The sequence below is a fragment of the Halichoeres trimaculatus genome, unplaced genomic scaffold (assembly GCF_033239565.1).
Source record: "Halichoeres trimaculatus isolate MK-OKI-2021-1 unplaced genomic scaffold, fHalTri1.1 fHalTri1_scaffold_14, whole genome shotgun sequence".
NCBI lineage: Eukaryota > Metazoa > Chordata > Actinopteri > Labriformes > Labridae > Halichoeres > Halichoeres trimaculatus.
This window is the reverse complement of record NW_027437192.1, coordinates 9245526-9261131: the sequence shown is the minus strand read 5'-3', so window position 1 is coordinate 9261131 and position 15606 is coordinate 9245526. Positions and strand designations below refer to the sequence as shown.

Sequence of the window (15606 nt, the reverse complement as noted above, 5' to 3'; positions counted from 1 at the left end):
AAGGATAGTAGCTCCTCTTGTTCGGAGGTGGAAGTTAAGTTGTTTAAGTGATTCAAAAGGATTTCAGAGTGAGTTATTCTAAGAGAGCTTCAAATGGTGATGCATGTTTGAGTTTAGATACTTCACAGTCAGTGAAGGGGAAGGAAGTACTTTTATTCTTACTCTAGATGAATCAAGCTCTCCCTTTCTCTCCTTCTCCATCTGTACCATGTGGCGGATTAGCCGAATCTGGGGATGATCATAATTACTGAATCAATGGTGTAATTAATGTGGTCATTAGGCTGCTATAAATGTTATCACACAGGGATCAGAAAGCTTAGCGATCAATATTGTAATTACACTCCTCCCATTGCAGTGACCATTAAAGCTACAACAACCACACACTCAGACTTATGTGTACACACAAGTGGATGTTTGTGTGTATATAAATACGCATATACAGACCTAGTGACCCTAAGGTTTTACTGCCCTGAGCACTGCCGGGATATGGAGGCCATTATTTCTCCATCTAATTACTAAGCTATATCAATAAGCTGCTCTCCGTTGAGGAATCAATAGGGCTACCCTGTATGGTCTTTGTCTTATTGGCCTCTTAGTGCATCTTTATCGGAGAAGAATGTTATTCAGCATGTGAGAAGGGGTGAGGAAAGGTAAAAGGCGAGGGATGAATGGATCAGGCGTAGACCGTGGGGATGGGATCATAGAGTTTGTCGCTCGGGGACAGAAGAACGGGGTTTAAGTTTGACAGAGGGAAGAAGGATGGGGTGATAATACGCATGGGTAAAACAGATGAAAGGATGAAGAGGTAGGAAAATCCAAGGAGGCAGTTGTCGGAGGGGAGAGTGATGAGTAGCCGAGTTAAGGAGACACAGCGAGAGAAGGGAAGGAAAATGTGCGTTCAGGGGTCAGAAAGGGGTTGGAAACGGACGGAGGATGAGGTTGGGTAATGTATGTGTGTCAGAAAATGGATCGGCAACGTCAGGAGGAAGGGTGGAGAGAACGTAGGTTAAGTGAAAAGATGGAGAAAAGAGGGTGATGGGCTATTTGGAGGAATACTTAATGGGGGCCTAATGTGAGAAGGGAAGAAAGATGGATGGGTGATAAAAGGATAAAGGTGAAAAGGCTGAAAAAATGGACGTAGGAAAAGAACGAAGGGGGGGGGGGGGGGGGGGGGGGGGTTAAAACTTCACGTTATCATTCAGAATCATTGGGACCACAAAACATCAAAAATAATTTCGGTGGAAATCAAAACATCTCAAAAAGGAGAGCCTCAAAAAGAGAAAGGAACCCACACTGACATCAAACCACAAGAAACTTCAACCCTGTCTTCAAAAATAAAAATGCCTTCATTCTTGAATAGAAAAAGTTTTCTCTCCCTGATGAAAGCTTGTAGAAATGTCAGAATCTTCTTGACAAAACTTGATTTGTTGATATGTATTTCCAAAAGACAGAGTCTGTAAGTTTTCTTGTGATTTTGTGATTTCTTATTCGACTTTCCTTCAAACAACAAAAAGTTTGTTTGCAGCTGTGATACAGGGAGAGAGAAAAAGAGATAAAAGTGACATTTCTTTGAGCAGACTAACTTTGAGTTTATAGCTCTAAAAACCCTCACACTGCCTCCGAACTTTATTATCAGCAGAGCAGCGCGATGCAAATGTCACGTATTTCGTTTTAGTCTAGACAGACTGGGTGACAATCTGGGATGATTAAAGGAAACATCTGATGGATCCTGGGTTGGATTTTTCCAGTGTGGTAGAAATTTTATACCACATGAGAGGAGAAGGGTGAAGGAGAGGTGAAGGTTGGGTGAGATGAGACATGGAAATTGGGCAGTGAGGATGAGGTGGAGATGGGAGAAGGAGGATGGATGGGGGGACAGAAAATGGGGAGGTGGGTGCAGGTCAGACGGAAAGAGGGGGTGGGGGGTGGACGAAAGGATGCAGGGTGAAGGACGGGGGTAATGCGGTCATTGAAGATAAAGAGGAAAGAGCAAGGGCTGGCTGACAGCTGGGGGTGATAGAGACTGGCTTGAGGGCTTGATACAAAATGTAAGGATGAAATGAAACTGTGTATGTGTTGAATACGACCATGGTTACCATAAACACTGCAAAACAATGAAACCTTATCAAGTTATTTTGTCCTATTTTAAGTAAAAATGCATTTTTAACACTTGAAAAGAGCCACATTCAACTGAACAGTCCAGAAAAATTTCTTGTTTTAAGTTATCTCAAGACAAAAATGAGGTCTGAGTTGCTTGTAACGAGTAAAAACAAATTTGCCAATGGAAAAGAACATTTTGCTTGGAAATTGCTTAAAACTAGAATAATGTTTTAATACATGTAACTTTTCTTTTGTTCCATTGGCATATTTTTTTCCTTGTTACAAGCAATTCAGACCTCATTTTGTCTACAAATAACTTGAAATAAGACATTTTTCTGGCCTGGACAGGTGAATGTGCCTCATAGTAAGTTTAAAAAGACATTTTCTACTAAGAAAAAGGCAAAATTACCTAATAAGATTTCATTTTTTTTCCAGTGTAGTTATGGAAATGTAAAGCTTTTCTGGTATACAACAGCACTTCCTCCAATGCAATATGGTTCTCCTACAGGCAGCATATTGTACTTGAAGAATGGATGGATCATAACTTTGAAAACCATACATTTATCAACCTAATTTAAAAAAAATCCAAAATTTACTGTGAATATTATCTTATCTTAAAGACAATATTTTCCTTTTCTTTTAATTAGGTCCCTTGTTGTAATACAACATTCCCACCAAATGGTGGTGATATTGTGTCTAAGAGTCTTTGTTTATCAACTCATTAAAAGAAGAAGACAAATGCTAAGCGCATCAAATTCAGACCCAACTTTGGGAGAATGTGAAGTGAGAATGGAAGTGCCAAAAACTGCAGTTCCTTTGGTGTCCACAAGAGGCTGACCCCAGAAGCACTGGCAGCAATGTATAGTATACACCTTTGTGACCTAGCCCATAACCTTTGACAAAAGTAAACATGTTAACAGGTTACCAGTTTTGATGCCGGAGATGAGTATTTTTGTAGCTTGTCAGGTTTGAAGCTATGAAGCCAAAACTTATGAGTTTTGGCTAACAGGCTAAAATCCCGCCTCCAAATTTGAAGGAAGCTAGGTTAAGACAAGCTTTTTCAGAATGGCATAGGCCAGCAATGGACTTTGAAACTCCAAAACAAATGCTTGACACTGTTTTTATAAAACTTAATTGCTTTATAAGCAAATATTAGCGACAGATGCTGAAAAAATGTGTGTATTCAGTGAGATTCAGAAATGGAGATAACTGCAAAGACTATGGCTGTAAAATGTAATTACACCACGATGCTGCGTCCACGTCCAAACAAACACTAGGAACCCCTATCAGCAGTACCTGTGTGCTAGTTAACACCACCGCAATTAGGATGGGTGTCACATGGAGTGCTAAGTTTTATGATTAAGAGAAATTGCTGAACAGATGCCAGCGACCATGTTAAAGCGATGCCGAAATTAAAATTCAGTATCTGCTCGGAGGGAATGGCTCTAGTCCAATCAGATTTGGTGGTTGTTTAATTGTGTGAAAGCAGTGATGGCCATTAGTGAAGGTAAGTCATGCAATTTGAAATGAAAAATAGACATAAATATGAATTTATTACTTGTGCATGGCGCTGATGGTGTGTCCAAGGGAGTCCTGAAGTGGTCCTCCTCACATACACACACTACAGATCCTTCCTCCTCTGCAACACTGTTTGCTGGGCAGGGGAAACACTCCTGCTGCCTGGAAGACATCTTGTAGGAACCAGGGGGACATGCTGGAAAAGGAGACAGAGAAATACAAAACATTAGTCATACAAGACTTATTCCTGCTAACTAAATATTAACAGGAATCCCACTAGAAAATCCACACCAGGGAGATTTTTGTGATCAGTAGGACTGCATGATTGTTATGTTAGCGCCTTTAAAATAATTCACAGCACTTTTAATTACTTTTATTCAAAAAGGAAACTCTAGTATTCCACTAAGTGTGCAAAGCCCCAGAAAAAGAGCTCTAATCTCCCTCTCAATTCACAAGGGATAAAGTTAAGTCTGTAAAAAAAGGAAAAAAAAAAACAGAAAACTCTTCCACAGGGAAGTACACATCAGATAAAAGATACGATTAGCAGAAAAAGTAGAGAAGACTTTGGCTAAATCCATCAGACAAACACAATCCTTATTTCATGATCGTGGCCTTGACAAATGACATCAAAGGCTGCTTCTGGATTGAACCAGCCAGCCAAATAAAAACAAGACAAAGCAATGTTCAGGCACGCAGCTGCGAGGGCCCAAACTTAATTTTGTTGTTGTTTTCGACATTTTCCACTCTATTTTTTTTCCAGAACTCTCCCTCCTCACTCAACATCGCTGCACTAGTGCAAAAGAAAGGGACAGAGACTGTGAGGGGTGAGAATGTGGGCGAGGGTGATAAGCACTCGTGACCTTGCGTGCGGAGCGCACACAATTGCACACCGTGTAACACAAGCTTATCAATGCACGTGAGACATAAACACACACTCAAACACACAGAGACCAAACAGGTTATTTTACACCCTCCCTCTATGCGGTTTCATTTTCCACTTGCCGTGCCTTTGTAGCAGGTGATAATGGGTGTGAAATCAGGGAGCCAGCTAGCGCTTGGTGCTCGGGTATTCTCTCTTCTGAGACTGTATACTAAACAGTAGGTCTGCATTAACTGCATGGCCTCTTCTCCCCCTTCTCTCTGTCTTTTCCTCTAATACATCTGTCTGTTCCATCCTCCTCTTCTTAGCTTTTTTAAGGCTAACCTGCTTTGCATTCAACCTTTCACACCTACTCTCTCCCAAGTCTACCCTTGTCTTGTTTCCTTTATTTAGCTCTCTTTGTTTGGTGGCTGCTTCCTGAATATAGTATTCTTTTTGAAGCTTATTCATAGTAATTAAAAACTAAAGCAAGCATGAGCCAACCAAAGAAATAGCCTGATATTGGCAATGCTAACAGCTAAGAAGCAATGACCCTAAATGTTATACAAACTAAAGTTAGCTGCTTACTAGCTAACAGAGTCAGGGACCTGTTGTTTACTTTTTGCCGGGTCATTCAGCTTTGGCCCGGCAAGTAGCTGCTAACTAGCTAACATAATCAAGAAGATGGCTGTTAACTTAAAGGTGAGTTGTTAAGCCTTGGCTTGACCCTACCTGCTAACTAGCTAATCTGGTCATGAGAATTTATTTTCTTTTAGCCAAGTTGACAGCTTTAGCCTGGCAAGGGGCTGCTAAGTAACTAACATAACCAGGAATCTGCTGTTTATTTTTAGCTAGGTTAGTAAGCTTTAATCTTGATAGTAGCTGCTGGCTAGCTAACTAGGTCAGGGCACTTCACTTTTTTTGGCTCAGGCATTCAGCTTTGGCCTGGCAAGTAGCTGCTAGTTTACCAGTCAGAGGACCATTATTTAATTTTCACAGTGCTTCAGTCTTTTCAGTTAGCTGCTAACTACCAACATAGATAGGGGAACTGCTGTTTTCTTTGGCTTATGCGTTCAGCTTTAGCCTGGCAAGTAGCTGCTAATTATCTAACATTGACAGAGGACTGCACTTTACTTATAGCTTCATTGGTTTGCCTTAGTCTGGCTAATGGCTACCGTTTAGCTAGTGTAGAAGGAAATTATATTTTCTTTTGGCATAGCTGGTTAGCAAATAGGGGTGGGAGGAAGAATCGAAAATCAATATATCTGAATTTTTTATTTGACCATATCAAAATCAAGATTCTTTGTCTAATTTTTTTTTATTCAAATTCTTTGTTTTAGTCTTGTTTATAAACTGGATTGGAAAAAAGTTACCACTTTTCTCCAGCAGAGGGTAGATTGTTTCTCTCTGACTCACAAAATGTGCATTTTATGGGAAAATATGGCTCCTGATATAGTCTGTAGACATTATCATCATCATTTAACTTTTTCACATGTTCTGGTGTCAATAAAGCAAAGCAAAAATCGCAAGAATCGTAAATAATTGCTATTTAATTTAATTTGGCACCCAAAAGATTGTAATAGAATCGAATCGCGAGAATAGCATATTGTCCCAGCACTATTAGCACACTAGCTAATGTAATATGACTTACTCAAAAAAGGAACTAAAAGTAAAAATATCTTAAATTTTATGGAGCACATCCTGCTGAATTTTACTCAACAATCTTTTTTGTTAACCCCTGCATGAAGATGTAAACTAAAATCTATCCTACCCAAGAGTCATCCTTCTTGACTAAAGAAGGCAACGGGAATGCTCAAAAAATTGATACCAATTCTAGTCATAGAGGCTGTGATTGGTTCATTCTTTATCAACTGGAACATCAACCAGCCAACAGAGATTCAAGCGTATAGAAAGATTTAGAGCTCTACACTTTCATGGTGAAAGTTGCTGGAGTATCTCATCCACCTTTGGCACTGTGTCACCATAAAATACAGCATAGTAGAAAAGCAATGTGTGTGAGACAGGCAAGCTGAGTGCAAACAGCAGGTGCAGAAGCTACACACAAAGCTGCAGTACCACACTACTTTAGACCTATGATTGTTCATCAAGACACAAGCACAATAACAAAGAGGGGCCTCTGTTATTCTACCTCATTTACTCAGCCACTCTAACAAAACACACACACACACGCACAAAAAGCCAGCCATTACACATCGATTAGCGGGCCTTGTCAGCCTCTCCTGGCTCAGACCAGTGTGAAGGTACAGGCGAGTGTGTCTTTGCGCCTGTGTGCGTGTGCGTACGCCTGTGAGTTGCTGTAAGAACCTTGTAATCGACTTTCTAATATCTGTCATTACACAGAGAAAAGCCTCTCGCTTTCAGCTCACAGCACAGCCAAGCACAGGGGACATAACAGAAACACACTCACACACGCACACACACCGTCAAGCAGCTCTGTAGTAGAGTCCCTTTGTTCCTGCTCGCGCTGCCGCTATCCCTCTCTCGCCATGCCAAGGACATCAAGCATGAATTGCGCCTGAATCAAGGCAAAATTATGCATAGATCTACAAGGACAGAAATGGGTTTCGAATTTCTACCTATCATGCTTAGAAGCATAGTAGCCGTAGCCATGGCTGGCTGCAATTCTGACTTATCTCTTCAATTCAGCGTGGATCCACATTTTGCCAGTCCACCTTGGAAATGTGGGTCTAATGATAGGGGTGTATCAAGACAATATGTGCAGCTCAGATAACAAAAGGAGCTGGCTTTGCACGCTGCCCATCATTCTCCACAGCGAGGGATCATTCAACAACACCCCAATAGGCGATGCCAGGAAAGGTCACATCAGTCAAAACAGGCCAGCAGCCATCTGCCAATGGGATAACATGGAAACTCTCAAACACATCCAGCAGCGAAGAAAAAAGAAAAGGTTTGTAAAGGCGACCACTTGAGTCATTAGGAGACAGGGTTTCTTTTATCAACCGTTAGCCTTTTCATTGCCAAGGTATATGAGTTCGACTGGAAATGAGAGCACTGGGAGACGAGGAGGAAAAGAAGAGGAGGTGGTTAGAGAAATAGAGAGACAGAAGGAGAGATCTGCCAGGACAGCTGGCAAACCAACTGATCAATTTGTCCAATGTGCCAACGGGGAGCCTCGATTAAACGGAACATGGCTGCAAATGTACACACACACTCACTTACAGACATATTTCTTCAAGGTGTAATAATATAGATATGCAGCGACATGCCAAGTCTTATAGAAGAGGGTGGGGGATGGAGAATGAGGCAGGAGACCAAATGCTGTGAGAAATAGCTGAGAGAGGCCTGAACAGACAGACAGACAGATGGAGTGTGAGAGACAGTGAGTAGGATACATACTGTACAAAAAAGCTATAGCACTATTCTTTTGAGATGTCTGGGAACTGTTATTTCAGATTTGTTGGCAGTTATTGGCTAATACTGGGTTCTTCTTTGATACTTGAGCAATAAAGAAAGTATTTCAGAGTATAATCTTTATTTATTAAAGGGACCAGTATGGATGAAACCTGACATCAATTCATGCTGCTTTGCCTGGCCTTAAATCAAGCTAAGCTAACATTAGCGGTAGCCCAGCTAGCTTGCATCAAAGAGAGAATACTGCAACAATTATTTTCTCTTCATATATTCTTTGCTTTCAAAAAAATAAAAGAAGGAAACACTTAAATATCTAAAAGGGGGAGTGAAGTTTTTCTAGCTTTTATCAATGCTACAAGGCTAGCAGTGTATTGTCCCTTCATGCCAATCTAAAACATGGTTGCTGGGGGTAGCAATAGGGCTTTTTAATATTACTGAGTTAATTTTCAGGATATTCACCTTGTAGACTGCCGGTTTGATTGAACAGACACATCAATTTACGACATTAAAGGACCAGCACATGGAGGTGGTGTGTATTAGTTTCAATGTAGAGCTACACATCTGCACAGAAACAGCACATTGCTGTCAACACAAAATTCTTGATACACAGGAGACAGTTTACACCTCTTTTTCCTTTTGGGGGACACTGAAAACAGCATGCTTATATACCAAAGGGGCTTATATTCTAGATTTTACGGTAAGAAACAGAGGCATTTCCTGTATATGTGTCTGAACACGTTGGCTTTTCAGCATGTATTCTAATGAGGGGTTTGTTGGGGTCAGTGGAAGCACAGAGAGCTGGAAGTAAAAGCTGATACTAGTCCATGATAAACGATAAACTAAATCTTTGAAATGAGCCAACACTTTCACTACCTTGTGAGTAGAAAACTAAAAGGCCATAGAAACCACAATTCAATGAGTCTACAAATTACTTTAATACACTTTTGTCTTTGTGGGAGGAATCAATTTATAGTTTGCCCTTCTCTCTTATTCTGCCTCGCCTTTCTTTTCTGTAACCTTAAACATGGTCATTAATAAATCATGAAGCACTTAATACAATAAATGTGAGCAATGAATTGTTCTTTGCCTCCCTGACAGCTCACATTAATTAATATTAATAATGCTTAAAGAGGTTTGCTTTAGACATTTGCACACACCCACATACAGCTTTGCCCCTATTGTTAAGTACACACACCCTCTAAGAATGAGCACAAATATGCCAAAATCAAACTGTGAAGACACTTTTTTTAAAGACACTAAATGGAAACGAAGAAAGACTGAGGTGATGGCATGTCAGAGAGAAACAAGGGGAAAGGGATGTGATTCCGGCAGGTGGAAATCAATAATTCAGAAAGCTCTAATTTAGACCAGTGCCCTCTGTGTGGCTGATGCCGATTCTGATGCTAATTCTTCCCGCTGGCAGGCGGCTTTAACATCCACAAAATGAATTCTCATTACCATCAAACGGCTCTGAAGGTCTCTTTTACACCCAGGCACACACGTATAAACCTGGAGGTCAGACTGGTAGGCGGTACAGACAGTCATGACTGATTGGTACATTTAAGTGTTTCAGGTTGGATCAAATTATAAAAGATTGAAATGATAATGACTCTACCAAATCAGACTAATTAAAACAGAACCTAACTGGATGGAACCAGTTGCTGCCAATTAGCTAGTATTTACTAAAAATGGTGTTTTGGCTTCAGAGAATGAAGATCCATTAAAACAGAGCAAAAGTTGAACAAAATTAAGTATCCTGGAGCTAAAAGAAACAGGCTTGGGGGGTTGCCAGAGTGAATTCCCAGGCTTGTGCTAGAAGTCTAAATAATGAATGGAAAATGCACCCTCTTTATAAAAACAGCCTGAAAAAGGAACCTGGTCAAGGCTTAAACACTGTTCACAAAACAGTAATCTTTTCTTTAATCTACTACTGATGCTAACAAGTGCACTAAATGACAAAAACAACAGGACTGGCGAAGCAATGAGAAAGACTTAAACACCTAACTTGGCTTACATCACAAGAGCAGTTTTGGTTAAAAGCCAAAAAGAAAACAACCTCAGAATCTGAAATCATTGGTGGTATAACATTTTAGCATGGTTACAATTTAGGGGCAGCATTTGTCCGACCCTCTCATAGGGCCTTTGTAGCCAGTGTAGACTGATCTGTGGAGGATTTGTGGTCAATGCGGGCAATAAAGACCATGTATGCAGGTACAAGGGCAAGGGTAGTGACCCCCAGATGGCAACAGTGTGGGGTTGACATTCTAGTAGGGGTGATGCAAGGGGACACACTAGCCCCATTCCTCTTCATCATAGTCCTGGACTGCGTGCTCAGGGAGGCCATCGATAGAAGAGAGCAGGATGTCCGCTTCACCCTTACTCCAAGGAAGTCGAGACGACAGCCCACAGTCGTCCTGACAGACCTTGACTACGTGGATGACATCAGTGAGCAAGCCCAGGAACTCCTGAACAGTTTGGAGCTAGAGTGTGCCAAGGTTGGCCTTGGGCTAAATGCCAAGAAAACTGAGGTCATCACCTGCAAAATCTCTTCTGAACATCAACCACTGACTACAATCAGAGGGGCTGTGCTGGCAGAAGTTGAGGACTTCAAGTACCTGGGCTCATGGATCAGTTCAACCAAGCAGGACCTAAAAATGAGGAAAGCACTTGCACGGAGGGCGCCGAACGGCATGACCGGTATGGAGCTCCACCCTACCCTGCCAAATCAAACTAAGTCTCTTCTTCACTACAGTGGAATCTGTTCTACTCTATGACAGTGCATGCTGGACCCTGAAGCCGACCCTGCAGAAGTCTTTAAACGGGTGCTACACCAGGATGCTGCGTGCAGTACTGAACATCAGCAAGGATGCACATGTACCCAACAATATCCTGTACAAAGGAATCCCAAGGGTGAGTGACAAAGTTGCAGCCAGGAGAATGAGACTCGCAGGACACTGCCAAAGGCACAGAGAACCGCCAGCCTCCAAATTGGTTCTATGGGAACCAACACATGAGCACCAGTCGCGAGGACGCCCCACATTAACCTATGTGGAGGTACCAAAAGAGGACCCAGGAACTCAAAGCACCAGCGAACTGGCCCAATGCATGGAATACAGGGATGACTGGAATCAACAATGGAAGGCTGGTCTGTGGACGACCAAAAGAGTGGCCAGCTATTCTTGCCTTCTCATAACAAGATGCCACCAAGCTGCAATCTCCAATTTTAGTAATTCATCCATTTAGAAAGAAGACATAAAAGGAACATTTTTTTCATAATTAGAAGCACAACTTTTGTATCATAGCGTCTGGGGCAACCAATGATTAACTTCCTTGAAGCTTCCGGCCTTTCTTTTGTTTCTCATTGGCAGTATAACTCAGTCTTCAAGGAAAGTCATTATTTTAGGCAAAATTTGTACCAATACTTCACCTTCATCTTCATCCACCATGCTTTGATTTTCCAGCATTGCACACTGACAACCTGTGACTGATCTAAAAAGCAATTTACTTTGAGACACTTTCCTTGGTCTATTTTTTGAGACAACAATTTTTGCCTCATGTAGTGTCGTGACCCGTCTCCTATTCTAGCTGCTTTTGAAGATATATCCCAGCCCTGAATTACAGCATAAATCCCTGTTATCAGCTCAAAGTAAAGACCTCATTCAGTCTACCCACTGACTGGCTGCTGCCTCACAGTGTAATCGGGGAGAAAGCTCTGAGCCATGCCATTCAGGTCAATGCTTTGCTTTATCATTTTATGCTCTGTTCTGCCCTGGTTACCACAGACTGACATCACACAGAGAACACAGGAGGATGACTCCTGAACAATGCAGCCTGGGGTATTAATGTCAGCTGCGCTGTGTAGGAGGTTAAGGCTGGAGATATGTCTAATTCTGCAGCAAACACACACTGACAAACACAAAAGCACACACAACAGCACACTTACATAAACACAAACACCCACAGTTTTACACAAACACCCACAGTTTTATTCACTGCCTTCTGCACACAGTTCAAGAGTTGGACTCAGGAGGTTTGACAATAGCAGAGCGATTACATCATGGACCAGACACAACAAAGACCTGTCCAGTTACATCACCCCGCAGAAATGCCAGGTCTGTACTGTTTGTATCAGACGGGAAAAGGCGTGCAACCATCCAGACAGAGGATCTAACACGTAGGCCTATAAATCTGAGCCACCAAGGACAGGAAGAATACAAGTGCTTTCACAAACTCAGCCAGGTGGACGTCCATCAAACACATCCGGGAACACAAAAACTTAAGACTAAGGCAAGGAAATCACAAAAAAAGCAGTCTGGCAGTGGACTTTTCTTTGTTTGCTTCATATTTTGACCTTGAAGGCTGATTTTGATGGAATTTAACAAGTCAAACCAAACACGCTCCATTATTCAAATCATGGCTTTTTAAGTATTTTGACTTTAAGATGAATTTTTCAGGCAACTGAGGCAGAGAGAGAAGAATTCACATTGTAGTTGCCTAATCTTTTTGCTTTCAACTACAGAGGCTTACAACAAGTTCAAGCTGTCTGAACAACTGATTCCCTGAATGACTCATAGATGGTTCTATTTTCATCCATAATCTTGTGTTTTGTAATAGTACTTTGTCTCTCTTTGTTTTTTTCTGTCTGTAATTTGGTATTTTTGCGGCTGCCTGTCTTGGCCAGGTCTCCCCTGGAAAAGACATTTCTAATCTCAATGGGACCGACCTGGTCATGGTTGGTCCCATTAGTTATGTCCCCATGCCTCCAGGATGAATAAAACTGGGCACTGATTAAGGCTGACTCTGGAGTACAAAGGCAAAAGAATGGCAGGAGACTGACATCTTAAAAGCAGTTTGAAATTTGTTCACCTTTGATTCCGGAGGTTTACCCCAAATCTCCCATTTGTACAATTTAAGGGTCAGAACATCAACAATGGGCTGTAAGTGGGTGACTTCTATCAATCAAAAAAGGCACAATAAACCTTTCACTGTGGGAAAAAAACATTCCCTGGAACATTAAAACCTTAAAAAGTCTGTAAATGTGACACATTTGGAGGACATCTGGCCTGAGACATGGCTACTGTTTTATGTTTAACTATCCTAGTTTAGTTTTTACTGTCCTACTATTCTAATCATGATGCATTCAATAGATGCTAGCTGACACAAAATCTCTAACATACATATTGGACCAAGGGAATTTCCCCAGTTTATCTTCTGGGGACCAAAACAAGCTGTTGGTTGAAATGAACTGAAATGGGCCATAATGGATCTGGTGCACTAATTTAAGTCTGAATAGCATTAAGTCCATGCATTATGACCAGTGACAGGTGTAGGGAATAAAACTATATATCTCTTAGCAATGGCACCCACCAGTGGAAAGGAAATGTTTGGCAGCAAGTGGACATTTCGTCCCTGAGCTGATGTGTTGGGACAAGGGTAAGGATTTAAAACCAAAAGGTACCACATTTAGGTATGCATCCTTGTGACTGTGAGGGAGTGGAACAGTAGGTGATTTTCCATGGTGGACATGAACACAGCATTGCAAGGTTATATACTGAAGAATAAACATGTTAAATTGAAAAATGATTATATTCTATCATTAAACCATTGTACTTTTTCTTTACCACATTACCACAAAAAAGTACTGAAATTGGTATCGTTGAGTACCGGTATTGATTACCAGGTATCGGGCATCAGTACCATACCGTTTCAAATGTGAAAGGTACCCATCCCTATGCACAAGTGCTTTATAGAAGGGCAGAGTCGTTCTGTCTCTGATTCTTCTTCATAGGTAATAGCAGAGGGGAAGAAAATGTTGACATGTACCCTGGGAGCCAGCAAGGTAGAATGGCACTATATGTATCTGGTGCTCCTGATGTGTTAGTTCAAAGGTGTAGTGATGGTTTAACCTCCCTTCCTGCTCTGCTGTAAAATTTCAATGTGTGAAGGGCTTCAAACACATTTAACAAACTTTAGCTTGTTCAGTGTTCCAATTCTGCAGAGGGCTGGACCTACCAAAAGTGGCCCAAAGAATGTGAACCAGGGATCCAGCAACAGGGTCAGAGACCTTTGGAACAAAGGCTGGGGCTGCAGTTTTGACTGACTGGTTCAAGGACTACACAGTGTTTGTCCAGTATTGAAGAGGCTTTAAAATGTTCTGTATCATTTAAGATTCATTTAAATAAAATAAAATCAACCAATCTCTCTTGGATGATGGTGGCATGTCTGTATTTCACAAACACTTACTGACTCACTAGCATTATTCAAACTGCAACACACACTGATATACGCCCACAGGAGTCAATCATTGACTGTTGACAGAGCTGCTTCTTCATCTTCCCCTGTTTTCATCGTTCTCTGTAATACTCATGTCACTCTGACGTTTACCTGTCTCCCATCTCATCTTCTCAAATAGCTCATGATTGCTATCTGCTCTGCTCCCTGCCAAACGCTGCCCACACACCCCCCACCGCCACCCGGTCTCCTTCTGCCCTCTCGCTATCATGTTTGCTCTCTCCCACCCTCCCTCGTTGCTTTTGTCTATTATTCGCCATCTCTACTTTGGTCCAGCATCATTTTCGCTGGATTTATCAGAGGCTGTGGAACAAAAGAGGGAGAGGGAACAATTTCAGGATGATATCGCCTCCTCCCCTAACCTGTCTGTCTCAGAAAACCCACACATACACACACACACACAAATGCGATTCTTGTTAAAGCTGTAGATATTTGGCTGTTGTTCCTTTCCTCTGTGAGAATGATCTGTTTTCACAATATACTGACATCCATACATATATACCATCCGTTTGACCCCCTTATACAACCTTTATTTTCAGGCAGGCCAAAAAACCCTTAATGAGCGACCTTGGGTTCATGCCTTACAGTCTTACCCTGACATCATCAAACCTCCACTCAATAGCAAGAAACCAACCACGGCATCCTTAACCTTCTTCAGCGGTCACTGCATTACATCATTCAGTGTTTTGTTTCCCCACCCGTGTGATTGATGACTTCCATTTAGCTGCACCATCCAGGCATTTATCTGTGTCCATGCCTATCCTACAAACATGGCACCTGCATGCAAGCACACGTGATGAAAAGCAAACTGACACAATCAGGTTGCAGGTGCCTACCAGCAAACACAGCATGAGCATTAGCATACCTCAACATGCAAGTCTGTCAACATACAGTTAGCACTGTCTAAGCATGGAAAGTCACACCATTTAGTGAGTCATGAAAGAGTTTAACATATTTTGAATTTATTCAGAAATGAGACAACAGCCATGCTTACAACTGCAGGGCTATGTGGACATCGGAAAAACTTACTGATAGCAAGGCTAAAGCGATCAGAAAGTTAATGCTAAAACTGTACTGTATTTGCTAGCATGCTTACATGACAAAAGAGAAAATCAACAGAGTAAGAATCCAAATGCTATTTCAAATGCATTGAAATAAAAGATTTTGCTAATTTCCCAGGGTGGTTAATCTTCTAGTATGCTAACAGTGCACTAGCAAAGTTATTATGTTCAAAAATGCGATGCTATTGCACTTAATTAGCAGGTTTTAGCTAGGAAACTTAATGGAATGGCACATTTAGGTTAATTTCAAATTGTATTTTTTCTTGCTAGCACATTAACATAATAATAGCAAGTCAACATGTATAATGCCAATGCTAACGCAAGCAGATAAATTGGCTTCTTTCTCTACTACTATGTCAACTAGCATGCTAACATATTTCTCAG

General features: G+C 41.4%; 1 protein-coding gene across 3 annotated transcripts in view; it reads right to left on the bottom strand.

The window, feature by feature from the left end:
- epha10 (EPH receptor A10) overlaps positions 1 to 15606 on the bottom strand; it is a 228508-nt gene that overhangs the window by 87663 nt on the left and 125239 nt on the right. For all 3 annotated transcript variants that reach the window (XM_074687701.1, XM_074687702.1, XM_074687703.1), the window contains exon 4: positions 3659 to 3814. In XM_074687701.1, the coding sequence (XP_074543802.1) occupies positions 3659 to 3814 (156 nt within the window). The remainder of the gene's footprint in view (positions 1 to 3658; positions 3815 to 15606) is intronic.